Source organism: Calidris pugnax, unplaced genomic scaffold, assembly GCF_001431845.1.
Source record: "Calidris pugnax isolate Ruff unplaced genomic scaffold, ASM143184v1 scaffold40, whole genome shotgun sequence".
Taxonomy (NCBI): domain Eukaryota; kingdom Metazoa; phylum Chordata; class Aves; order Charadriiformes; family Scolopacidae; genus Calidris; species Calidris pugnax.
Window position 1 is genome coordinate 1,031,540 of NW_015090796.1, and position 13,063 is coordinate 1,044,602.

Sequence of the window (13,063 nt, forward strand, 5' to 3'; positions counted from 1 at the left end):
ACCACTCCACCAGTAAAATAGGCAGGAGAAATTGCAGAGTCACCTCGGATAGGTCTGGGAATAGGTCGGAGGGTCTGTGATATGAAAGGCACAACCTGAAGTCTCTCTGCCGAGTTGCTTTCCGAAGGGCATGTGCCAAATAATAACCTTGGCTCATGCTATTTATCTCCGGGAAGGGCCAGGCTGAGCCGTTGTGATGCCTGGTCTCTCTCCTTCTTCCTCTAAAGCAGAAGGAGACACAGAGTGTGTGTCATTCGTGCCTCTGTACTGGGCACTGGTGAGGCCTCACCTCGAGTACTGTGTTCTGTTCTGGGCCCCTCACTACAGGAAGGACATTGAAGTGCTGGAGCGTGTCCAGAGGAGAGCCACCAAGCTGGGGAGGGGTCTGGAGAACAAGTCCTATGAGGAGAGGCTGAGGGAACTGGGCATGTTGAGTTTGGAGAAGAGGAGGCTGAGGGGAGACCTCGTGGCCCTCTACAGCTCCCTGAGAGGAGGGTGTAGAAAGGTGGGGGTTGGCCTCTTCTCCCAAGGGAATGATGACAGGACCAGGGGTAATGGTATGAAGCTGCGGCAGGGAAGATTCAGATTAGATATTAGGAAGAATTACTTTACTGAAAGAGTGGTCAGGCACTGGAAGGGCCTGCCCAGGGAGGTGGTGGAGTCACCATCCCTGGAGGGCTTTAAGAAACGTGTAGACGTGGCTCTTCAGGGCATGCTCTAGTGCCCAAGATTATTGGTTTGTGGTGGGGTGTTGTGTGTGGGGTTGTGGGTGTGGGGTTTAGTTGGTGGGTGGTGGTTTTGGGTTTGCTGTTTTTGTGGTGGTTATGTGGGGTTTTTTGTTTGGTTGGTTGGTTGGTTTTTTGGGGTTTTTTTTTTGGTTGGACTCGATGATCTCGGAGGTCCCTTCCAACCACTAAGATTCTGTGATTCTGTGATTCCCCCCCCCGCCTCCCATCTCAGAAAGCGCCCTTAAAAAGGTAATATAGTCATTTTATTTCCCCCGTTATTCCTGCCAGATATAGGTGGACGAGGCCGGCGTTTTCACATCGGAAGGCTCTTGGTTTAACCCTGGCAGGTTCACAGGTGGGGGAGAAGGTGGTGTGGCTCTTTCTGAACGCACACGAAACACAATTGCTGGTTAAAATTCAGGTGTTTACATTATTTTAGTGCTGAACCTTTGCAGACGCGGGGCTTTGTGCTTCCACGGAGCTTCACCAGACACTGGTGGCCATGGACCTGCTCTGCTGATCAGACCCTGCTGGGTGGTGGGGCTTTGATGTGGCAAAGTCTGCAAATAAAACCTGCAGGGCGCCCATAGAGGAGGGGAGGAAGGAAGCATGTCCTCCATCCAAGCTTTCAAGGCTGAAGCATCAGCTGTCTATGATTTTTCCTCTTTGCCCCTTGTTTTTTCTCCTTTCCACTCATCTCCCTTGACCCGCCACTCAGTCTTCGTTATCCTTTAATCTTCCCAGTGCTCCCAGCAAGATCTGCTGAACTGAATTCCAGCTGCATGTTGTCAGATTTAAGGTGTGTTGCAGATTTGCCTCCACCATCACTTTTCCTCCCGGGTCCTCTCCCCAAACCACAGCTGCTCTGCTGCCGAGATGGTCTTGGTGTGGTTACCATCATCTGCTCTCTTCTGCAGCCTCCTTTCGTCTCATCTCCCAGTGTAGAAGGCTGTACCATCGCCATCTTCCCTGAAAACTCAGATATTTAAGAGTTCTGCAGGAGCCAGCCCACCTTCCTCTGTGTGTATTTCCATGTATGTGGTGCACGGGCGAGTGCAGCCACCGCAGTGAGTCAAGGAGAAACATGGTTCCTTCTGTTGGTGAAAAGTCCATCTCCTCACAGGCTGGAGTTGCAAAACTTTCAGAAATACCTGTACAAGACTGCTCTCAACTCTGACTAAAATAGTAAAATAGATTTTCAGGTAGATGGGATGCTTTCTGATACACTGGAATTTCTCTATTAAAGTCTATCAAGTCTTGTCAAATGGCCTGAGCTGGATACTTTAAAGTCTTAGCTTCAGGTAGTCGTGCTGCAGAAAAATATTAATATGAGATCTTTGCTTCCACTTTTTTTCTTGTTTTTGTTTTCTATCTTTTCTTTACTTTCCTCCTCTTCCCTGGTTGTAATACCATAACTGCTCTCTTTGGAAAAAAAAATCACATGCTGGCTGTTTTTTTGGCTTCTGTTGCAGCTTTGTTGCCTTCAAACCTTCTTAGACGTTGTCCTGCTCTGAGCTTGGGAGCTGGTCTGGTGATAAAAAACCATCATATGGTTTCATTATCTTCCATCATAAAAAAATAGTTTTTGTCTCGTGTAAGGCAAATATTTGCAACAGGAGGAGGGAAATGCAGGAGGGGATGAGCATCGTTTAGTTTTCGTAAGGGTGCTGTTGGGGGATGAAAAGAGAAGTCCTGTTGGAAAAGAACAGAAGGTGGTGGAGCAAAAGAGACTTGATACCACCTTTGTTTTTTTTTTAATTTGGAGGTTGTGAAAGGATGGAAAATGTATATGGAGAAGTGAAACATGAATGAAGGAGGGAGTGTGGTGATGGGAGGAGGTGAGGAGGACACCAGACCTGTGAAGGGCAAGACGGGGTAGTCCCAGTGGTGGCAAACCCTGGGTGCCCATCTCTGGGTTGCTGGGTCCTTCAAAGGACCGAAGACATTTTTTTTAACTCTGCTAGAGCAAGTGGCAGAGTTCCTCCAGATTTATTTGGAACTTCATTATGCTTCACAAGTCCTGCCCATGGCATTAGGGAGGGTTAAAATCTTCCCCATACGTTTGTCTTTAGAATTTGCCACCCACGCCTTCTGGTACCTGCATCCACATACATATGTGTTAAAAATTTACTTTTAAAGTCTTGCCTTCTAGTCAAAGGGCATTTCCAGTGAAATCCATGTAATTTTTTTCTGGGTCCATTACCGAAGAGTTCTGCAAATGTGGGTCAGGTTATGGTAATCAAGAATTGTGTAGTGGCAGGGAACAAACTGCGTCCCTTCACTGTTTGTTTCAGACCACCCAAACATGGCATTTTCTATTAAAGGAGCAAAATTTTTGCATGGAAAAGGGATCTCTTATTGTATGGAAGATGCTGGTGTTAGCCACTTGCCACTGAAAATGCAGCTCCATCCTGGGCTGTTTTACAATCATAGAATCATCCAGGTTGGAAAAGGACCTTAAAGATCATCTAGTCCAACCATCAGCCTAACTCTGACAAAAAATAAATAAGAAATAAGCAATAAAAAAACAACCAAACAAACAAAAAAACCCCACTAAACCATATTCTTGAGGACCAAATTATGACAAACTGCTACTTCTGTAAGTTATATTTTTATATTATTACGTTATGTATTATTCATATTTTAATGATTTTTTCGGAAAGAGCTGGGGGGAATATTTGCCTGCACTGAGGCCATGGGGTGAGCTGTGCCCAACCACAAAGGTCCTGCTGGTGGGGCAGGACCTGGGATCTCCAGGGAAGGGTGGGAGATGGGAGACCTGAGCCTCCTCCATCACCTCCCCGCCAGCGCGCGCTTCTGCTCACCCGAATTTAACACATGTACCACACTTGTTTACAGCAGCTCGTCGAGCTAGAAGGAGAAATTGTTTTGCTGTGATAAGTGGTAATTATAGAAACCACCTTCAACTAAATTGTTAAAAAGCTATTCGGTTGTATGGCATATTTCCCTATTTGTATGCATTTCGCTTTTCACTTGTCGCCAAAAAAAAGAAGAAAAAAAAAAAAAATGTGATTCCAACTCCTTGATTTAAAAAAAAAAACAAACCCGCAAAGTAAAAGGAGAGAGCTGTCACCGCAGCTTAAAACTAATTTGATTTTCTGGATTTGATTTTTTTTTTGAGTTTTGATGAGTTAGAAGTTTAAGATGGGATCTGAGTGGATCTGCCACAGCAGGGTCTGTAGTGGTTCGATGCCTCCAGATCTTGCCCCGTCTGTAACTTTCCAGCAACAGGTTACTTTAAAAAAAGAAAACAAAACAAAACAAACCAAAACAACAACAACAAAAAAGTAAAATTTGGCATCGAAACAGGAAATATGTGAACCTGTCACAGTAAGCAGTCTCAAAGGGCAAGCTGCTTTGCAGGAGCTAATTAACCTTAGGAAATAATTACACAAATATGCAAATGTTGTTTAGATAATTCCATGTGTTATCAACTCAGGTAGTCCATCATAACTGCAGACCTCGCCGTGTCTAGGTGTTAGAATCTGGCAGGGTTGATAAGGCTGCGGTTGCTGCCTCACTCCGGCGTGGTATTTAACAATTAATGACTGTGATATTACACCAGTAAATTCGCCCCCCTGTTTTGGAATGCAGCAGAAGGTAACGCCGCGTTGGCTGGGTGTGCTCTGCTTATCTGCCTGCTCCTAATGGCTCCAGACATTAAAATGGTATAGACCTTTCCACTCGCAGCGCTAACGGCGGACCAAAAATCTGTGGTTTCCTTTTTCCGCTTCTTTTTCGCACTTTTTCGGAAGGAGATGAGGAGACGGGTCTGTTTCTGTCAGCGTGGCATCAACCCCAAAATGACATCACCATAGACTGCCGTTCTTGGTGCCAATTAACCCCAAAAACGAGTCCCTGAGCCAAAGCCGAGCCGACCGGCAACCTCTTCCCTCAAGCAGCTGCAGGAGAGGTTCTGGCCCTGGGATATTAAATGGCTTCATATATATGAGAAACATGAATTTATTAATCATCGTAATATTATTTTCATGGGCTGTACCGTTAAACTATTTGATTAAACTTGATATTAAAATGAAAAGCTCCATATTAACCATTTGTGATCGGTTTTTGAGCAATTACTGGTTTTGGTTTAAAAAGTGAGACATTTCTATACATCTCCAAGAGATAGTGTTCAAAAAATATTGAAAAAAAATGTCTTTTTTCACTAGAAGGAAGAGTCTGTTCTTAAACCAGTGTTTGTGAATACCCATCTCTTCCACCTGAAATTCTATTTAATTTATTTAATTCTGTTTGCAAACACTTGACGATCATTTCTCGTTCAAAAGGAGCACGTCCCTGTGGCAGGAGCATCTTTTTTTTATTAGCCCCGTGCACCTGTCATTAAAACTGAATCACAGCCTAATATCTGGCTACTTATATTCCATATTACTTTTATGGATGCCCCTTTTATAGCAGGTTCCAGAAAGGCGTGCCTGCCCTGGCAGTCAGGAAAAGGAATAAATACAATGTCTTTGTCCACCTGAAATTCCTCGGCGGTACTTGTGTTGAGTGATTTTAACCGCCTTTATCTCCAAGGCAATCTTCAGCAGTATTTACTGCGTGCAGGTGTGACAAGTGCTCAATATCTGGTGGTCTCCATAGCCCTGGTCCTCACTGGTGGAAAACGAGGTGCATTCGGCTTTGTTTTGTCAGTGAAAAGAACTAAAATGCAATGGTTATTGGGAAAAAGACACAGAATCTTTTCATTTTCTAGTGAATTAAAGGGTAAATCTTACTGGTTGTATCCCATTACAACCAGAGGCATGATATGAGCATGGGTGAAGGTTCTACCTTCCCTGCCCAGAGCCCCAGCTCCATCCCCATCCCAACACCAGGGGAGGTTTAGACTGGATATTAGGAAACATTTCTTAAAGGAAAGGGTTCTCCAGCCTTGGAATGGGCTGCCCAGGGAAGGGGTTGAGGCACCATCCCTGGAGGTGTTCAAAAGACGGGTTGACATGGTCCTCAGGAATATGGTTTATTGGTTTGTTTTTTTCTTATTTATTTTTTTTGTCAGAGCTAGGCTGATGGTTGGACTAGATATTTAAGGTCCCTTCCAACCTAAACAATTCTATGATTCTACGATTCTAACACCACGGAGCTGAGGGGTAGGAGCAGGATCAAGAGGGACCTGGTCTATAGCAACCCAACATTAGCCAACTCTTTGCATGACTTCTGTGTCACACGGAGGCCTTTCCACACAACATGGTTCTCAATTATTATTTTTTTCTTTTATTTCTAATTATTTTTTTTCTCTTTTATTTCTAAGTATACATATGGGGGGGGAGGAGGAGATTTTCAGAGGGATGAAGACCCACAGCTGTGACTCCCACACCTCTGAAAAATCAGACAGCTTTATATAGATAAAGGATTACCAGTTACAGATGACCAACTTTCAGCTCCTGGAAATTTAAGTTAGCTTTCCCAGCACCTTTCCCTCTCAGTCTGTTTCACAAACAAGAATGCACCAAGTCTCAGCTGACTTTGGAGGCACATGGAATGATTTCTCCATTCCTTTCTGTACAATCAAATAGATAATGAGGATGGTTGGCCCAGGTTGCCCCAAGAAGCTGTGGCTGCCCCATCCCTGGAGGGGTTCAAGGGCAGGTTGGAGGGGGCTTGGAGCACCCTGGTGTGGTGGGAGGTGTCCCTGCCCAGGGCAGGGGGTGGCACTGGATGGTCTTCAAGGTTCATTTAGGGGCAACGAAAAGCAACAGTTGCCTGAAACTGCCAACTTTCATACCAAAACTGCAGTGTCCAGCCCCATAATTTAACCCCGGCCAGGCAGAGGAGGATAATCCCTGTGTTCTGTGGTCTGTGATGCCCAGCTCCTGCAGATGTTCCTCAAATGGACACAGCGCTGGCTTGTTCTCCATCAGAGTTGCTTAAAATAAGGGCTCGTTACAGAGTGGGGACGGAAATAAGCAGATGCTGTGAAGAAAGAGCTTTTCTTTTCAACACACACACGACTCACCAAGCTGGTGAGGGGTGTGGAGAACAAGGTACACGAGGAGAGGCTGAGGGAACTGGGCATGTTTAGTTTGGAGAAGAGGAGGCTGAGGGGAGACCTCATTGCCCTCTACAACTCCCTGAAAGGAGGGGGTAGAGAGGTGGGGGTTGGCCTCTTCTCCCAAGGGAATCATGACAGGAGCAGAGGAAATGGTCTGGAGTTGGGGCAGGGGAGGTTTAGATTAGATATTAGGAAGAATTACTTTCCTGAGAGGGGGGTCAGGCACTGGAACAGCCTGCCCAGGGAGGGGGTGGAGTCACCATCCCTGGAGGGATTTAAGAAATGTGTAGACGTGGCTCTTCAGGGCATGCTCTAGTGCCCAAGGTTATTGGTTTGCGGTGGGGTGTTGTGTGTGGGGTTGTGGGTGTGGGGTTTAGTTGGTGGGTGGTGTTTTGGGGTTTGGGTTTTTTTGTTGTTTTTTGTTTGGTTTGATTTTTTGGGGGTTTTTTGGGTTTTTTTTTTAATGTGGTTAGACTCGATGATCTCGGAGGTTCCTTCCAACCACTAAGATCCTGTGATTCTGTGATTCTGTGACTCCTCCGAGCTCCTTCTCACACATACATGTGTTTCTTACCTTAGCAGAGTAGGGACCTACAGCAGCGCAGTTTATCCTGACATTTTACAAAGTGGGGTTTTTTTCACCAGTAACAAAGGAAACTGTAGTTACAGTCTATATCTACACGGTTCTAGCTCATTTCTTTCTGCTTTTACAAAATCCTGTTGAGTCTTCTCACCGGTCTGTGGAGCTCTGCAGTTAATGGTTTGGTTTACTAATACCACTGGTTATGTTCTAATTGGCTGAAGGCTTATGGGGCTGAGTTACTGAATCCTTCAGAAGCTTCTTGCTGCTGTCTTAGTCTCGTGGAAACCCTGAAACTGTGTGCTTTTCCCAGCAGCCCGCGGATCTCAAAGGTCCCTTCCAACCGTGAAGATTCTGTGATTCTGTAATAACCACAGAATCACAGAATTGTTGAGGTTGGAAGGGACCTTTACTATCATCTAGTCCAACCATTAACCTGACTCTGATTTAAAAAAAAACATAAAACATCCATCACTAAACCATGTCTCTAAGCTCTATGTCAACCCATCATTTGAATACCTCCAGGGATGGTGCCTCAACCACTTCCCTGGGCAGCTTAATAACCCTTTCAGTGCCAAAATTTTTCCTAATATCCGTCCTGAACCTCCCCTGGTCCCTCTGCAGATCCCTCTGCAAAACCTTTCTACCCTCAACAAAACACGTAACAACAATAACAACAGAACACCTGAAAACGCAATATTAAACGGAAACAACCTCTTGTTTTTGACAGAATGTTAAAGCAGGGTTATATACCTGTACAAAAAATTGCTGTTAAGAGAATTAATGGTAACGTTGTTATTAAAAACAACTATCTCCTGCATATTTAAGCAATATAAATCTTTTTAGATAAAATAGTCATTTAAAAACTACTTGCGGTGTTTTAACGTGCCTTTTTCGTATGTGTCATAATTAACGTACATCACTTTTCCATAGGAAACTCCAGTTCAAGTTGTCCTTCAGCTTTATCTTAATAACCAGTCTGTCAATCATATTTTCTTTATGAAATTTCTTTTGACAAACTCCCCCCTTCCCTCACAAAGGGAGGAGTCTTTACCTCCTTTACCCATCTCTACAATCAAATTTCAAAACAAGGTTGAAAGAAAATAAGCCCTTTCTCATGCTGAGGTGGTTTACAATAGTTGATATATAATTAGTTAAAACTATCTTCTGTCATAGTCAATCAAGAGCAGAAACTGTCCAGGATTAAGAAGAATGCCTCCAGTGCTTTTTGGCAAATTCGATAAATATATTTTAATCGCTGCTACCTTAGAGAAAAAAAAAATATTTAAAAGCACATAATTGTTTTAAAAGCTTTGGGTCCAGATCCATAAAGATTTGTAGCCATCTCACTCCTATTTAGGAAACGGGGAAATGAGAATAGAAGTAAAAGCCTAAACCCACCACATTATTTAGTTGTCTGTCTTCCCATTGATTTTAGACACTCATAAGAGCTCAAATTCCCAAAACTGAGCTTCAGAACAGGACTAAGACCTGAATCTCATCACTGTTCTGGGTAAAGTTACAGAAATTCACACAATGTGATTGGCATCTTCTGATTGCCAGTGGCTTTTTGCTGTTTTGTACTTTATTTTCCCCAAGGCACTGAGGCTTTTGTGGCCTGCATCTGGGTCTCCTAAGGGTATGAAGTTGTTGGTGGAGGGATGTAGATTTTAGAAAATGATGTGAGCTTGATTGATTGGCTCTTTCTGGCACAAGAGAGCCTGGAAAGGACTTGCGGTGTTGTCCAGGAAGTGTGAACTCCTGGTGGGACAGGGGAAATCCTGGTGGTGAGTGGTCTAGAGAACAAGTCCTACGAGGAGAGGCTGAGGGAACTGGGCACGTTTGGTTTGGAGGAGGCTGAGGGTAGAGCCCAGTGCCCTCTACAACTCCCTCAGAGGAGGGTGTAGAGAGGGGGGGGTTGGCCTCTTCTCCCAAGGGAATCATGACAGGAGCAGAGGAAATGGTCTGGAGTTGGGGCAGGGGAGGTTTAGATTAGATATTGGGAAGAATGACTTTCCTCCTGCCCAGGGAGGTGGTGGAGTCACCATCCCTGGAGGTGTTTAAGAAACGTGTAGACGTGGCACTTCAGGGTATGCTCTAGTGCCCGAGATTGTTGGGTTGGGTGTTTTGTTTTGTGTTTGGTGTTGTGTGGTGGGGGGTTTTTTTGTTTGGTTTGTTGGTTTTTATTTGGTTGGGTTTTGGTTTGGTTTTTGCTTGGTTGGTTTTTTTGTGTATGGTTCAACTCAATGATCCCTTCCAACCATGAAGATTCTGTGACTCTGTGAGCCAGCAGAACATCTTACTCTTCTCACCAGACACCAGACAGATCAGTAGTTACGACATGGACAGCCTGAGAAATAAGTAAAATATTGAGGGGTACAGGGTATTCTGAGAGCCTCTAAGGTGGAGGTGGGAGTGCACAACCCCGACGCTGGAGGAGAGCGCACTAAAATCGGTGTAAATCACTCCATCACCTTCAGCGGCTTTTACACTGACTGGCATTCACCAATTCTTGTTCAATTATAAGAAAAAGCACCCCCACTAACTCCCAGAGACTCCAAAGCAACGTCAAGAGGAGTTTTATCTGCCCTGTCTCTCATACTCTGCAGTTGCAAAAAGTAGCGTTTAAAAGAGTAGTTGCAAATACCATCATTTTAATCTTTGGCAGATTTCCCTTGGCCCGTAATATGAAAAAATTGTAAAGACTGAAATTATATTCATATTGTTCCTACTTGTTTTTATTTGTTTTATCAGACTAAGGCTTAACTACTTTAAACAAACCATCAGTGAACAAACATTTGACAAAGAGTTGTCAAAAGAATGAAAATCAGAGCAGTGGCTCATAATTTCTCTGAATGCCTCTGTTTAGCTGAATTGCCATCATCGTATTTAGACAAAATTTTGCAGATGCATAATTTTTGTTGTATTTATTAAAATAAGCCACAATAAAGCAACAGTTTTACTGCCTTTAAATTGCAATCTTAAATTTCTTTTATTTAGACAAATGAATCTCTTCTCTTTTTCTGACACTAGAGTATATTCATTCGAGGTTTGTTTTAACAAAACATTTTAACGTATAGGAACACGTTGCTTTTAGACTGAACTGCCAGTTTTTAAAAGGTAATTGTCGCAAACGTAATTTCTTTCTGCAGGATAATGGATCTCCCGAAGAACACGCAATTTATGTTTGGGACCATTTTATTTCCCAGTCAGCTGCGGAGAACGTGTTTTTTGTCGCTCACAGTTACGGTGGACTTGCCTTCGTAGAGTTGGTGAGTGTCATTTCTTCATTGCCCTCTTTCCTGAAGTCTTTCACAGATTTTTGTAGATGTTTTTTTTGTGATCCCCTTCTTGGACGCAGCCGTTTAGGAGCAACTTTGAACCAGTGGTGGGATGCAGATCCCCGAGGAGTTCTTCGCACGGTGTTTTTCTCTGATTTTGGGTTAGACAGGGAGGTCCCAAGTGGGCGCAAACACAAAAGACTGTGGGAAAACAGAACACGTTGGATCCTCTTTGTCTGGGTTTTGTACCAAAAGGCAGCTCTCAGGGACTTTCTGCTCTGGGGCAGGAAAAGGGGAGGTGAAGACTGAGAACGAACAAGAACAGTTTTAAAGCAAAATCACTTCAATGAATGCACCTTCCTGTAGATAGATTGGAACTGAACATGAGGGGAAATTTGGGGTTTTACCCAGTTTTGCAGGTTTCCCATAAAGGTCTGCAGATGTGGCTGGCAAGACTTTTTTTTTTGCCATTTATTAGGCTCTGGATAAATCCTGGAGTGATGGAAAGTGAGGAGGACTCTGCTCAGGGTCAAGCTGCCTTTTCCCCTGATGCTGGGGCTGCTCAACATCCAGTTTTGTCAGTCTTTCACTCTTTTTCTCTAATGACAATTTTTTTGATCTTGTCTGCTACACAAAGTTGCCTGTTGAGCTTGCATACCATTCTCTGAGCATACCTGTAGTCTCCTCACTTGTGAAGTGTAATCAGTGTAATCAGGACGTGTTTTATTGACAAAAACTGAAAAGAAAAAAAAAAAAGTCCTGTTTATTGTGGAAGCATAAATTGCAGTGCATTACCATTAGTTTTATAGACACAGGAATCAGGAGACTTATGCATCCATCTTTTGTCTGTAACACGTTATTTTAGTCTGTGAAAGTTGGTAAAAATGGTTCCTGCCTGAACATGAGATGAATGCCTCAGTTAGGAAAACACACACATGAGTGTTTTGGCTTTAATCTTGTGCTGCTCTAAGTAGGAAGAAGAAACCAGAGCAGGGCCACTTGTATTATTTTAACAACTTAAGTTTTTTATTAACCCTTTTAATCTGTAGAAATTCAGCCCATTCTGATTTTCCCATATGTATTTTTAAAACACGTATGACGTGGACAGATTTGAGACTGGAGAACAGTTCAGCTGATCATTTTCCATGGGTATTTTGCTACCGGATCAATAAATAGTCTCAAAACTAAAATTTTAAGAGACCAAATCAGTGAAAATGAGTAATTCCTTCTATAACCACAACTTTGGGCAGGAAACGGGTTGTGTTGCCTGTGCCTGTTGCTCCTTGGATGCAGCAAAGGGCAGGGAGCATCTCTTCTGTCCTGGCTTTCCCGAGCTGTGATTTCCAGCCCAGGTTATTCTGAAATGCCTCCTCTGTCCGGAGCGAAGCGTGGGCGGAATTTCTGTTGTTTTTGAAAAGCCTTGTTGTTTGGGTGACCGGACGCCTACGGATACGTCCGCTGAGCACTGGGCTGTGAATAAAAACCATCCACAGACCTTTCTCAGTGTTTCCCGAAACAAAGTGCTTCTTAGGAGGAGTCTTGGAGAGTTTTTTCCATCACGCTTCAGTCAAGGGCTTGAGGTGGCATGGGTAACAGATGACCAACGTGTCATTCCCATTTTGCCTGTTTCTCTTGTCACACTGGTGGATATTTCTCCACTTTTGTTCTACTTTAATATGAAGCACACAGATGTTTCAGAACAAGACTTGACTTCTGACCTCGGGGGCTTCCAGGGTCAGGGTGCTCAGGGCCTGTGAAATTATCACAAGCTGAGCTAAAGTTTTTATCCATCGCAGGAAGCAAACAGTAAGTAAGAAGTTAAAAAGGAGCTTTGTCAGAGAGACAAGATGGTCTCAGTAAGGGTCAGCTTCTGTAGTCTGCTGTCTCGGCAGGAGATGCATGCCTGAGAGGAAGAATATAATATATAACCATTGGCACACCACATATCTGTCATGCAAAACTAGACCTGAGAAGTATATTTAATGTAGCCCGATTGTTTTTAAAAAAAAATCAAAGGGTATTAGCACCTGGTTTTGGTAGAGGTGGTTTGATATCTGAGCTTCGCCGAGAGCAGATTAATTAAATAATGCACACGCTGAAGCAGTTATCATTGAAATAGACCCTGAGCTATTTCTCCGCGATATTAATTTGTAAGATTTTATTTTTGCCATGATCGCCTTTCTCTTCAACTTTATATCCATATGGCACTTAGTAATTGCAAAGAGCTCAGAAAACAGAGAGGGAGCAGCTGATGGGCAATTACTGTCTTATGACAAACACATACTTGATGGCTCCCCGTTCCTCCCCGCTCCCTGTGGGGGAGATGGTGGGGGTGATGGAGCAGCTGCACCGTGGGGCAACCGTACTACCTCTATGCTCACCATACGAGAGGTTTTGGGTCAACCAGTGGAGAAAATCATAAGTTCCAGTCGTTATGGAGAGC

General features: G+C 43.8%; 1 protein-coding gene across 4 annotated transcripts in view; it reads left to right on the plus strand.

Moving 5' to 3' along the window:
- The window catches only part of FAM172A (family with sequence similarity 172 member A), a 366,710-nt gene that overhangs the window by 162,672 nt on the left and 190,975 nt on the right, over positions 1–13,063 (plus strand). For all 4 annotated transcript variants that reach the window (XM_014936846.1, XM_014936845.1, XM_014936847.1 and 1 more), the window contains one exon: positions 10,492–10,611. In XM_014936846.1, the coding sequence (XP_014792332.1) occupies positions 10,492–10,611 (120 nt within the window). The remainder of the gene's footprint in view (positions 1–10,491; positions 10,612–13,063) is intronic.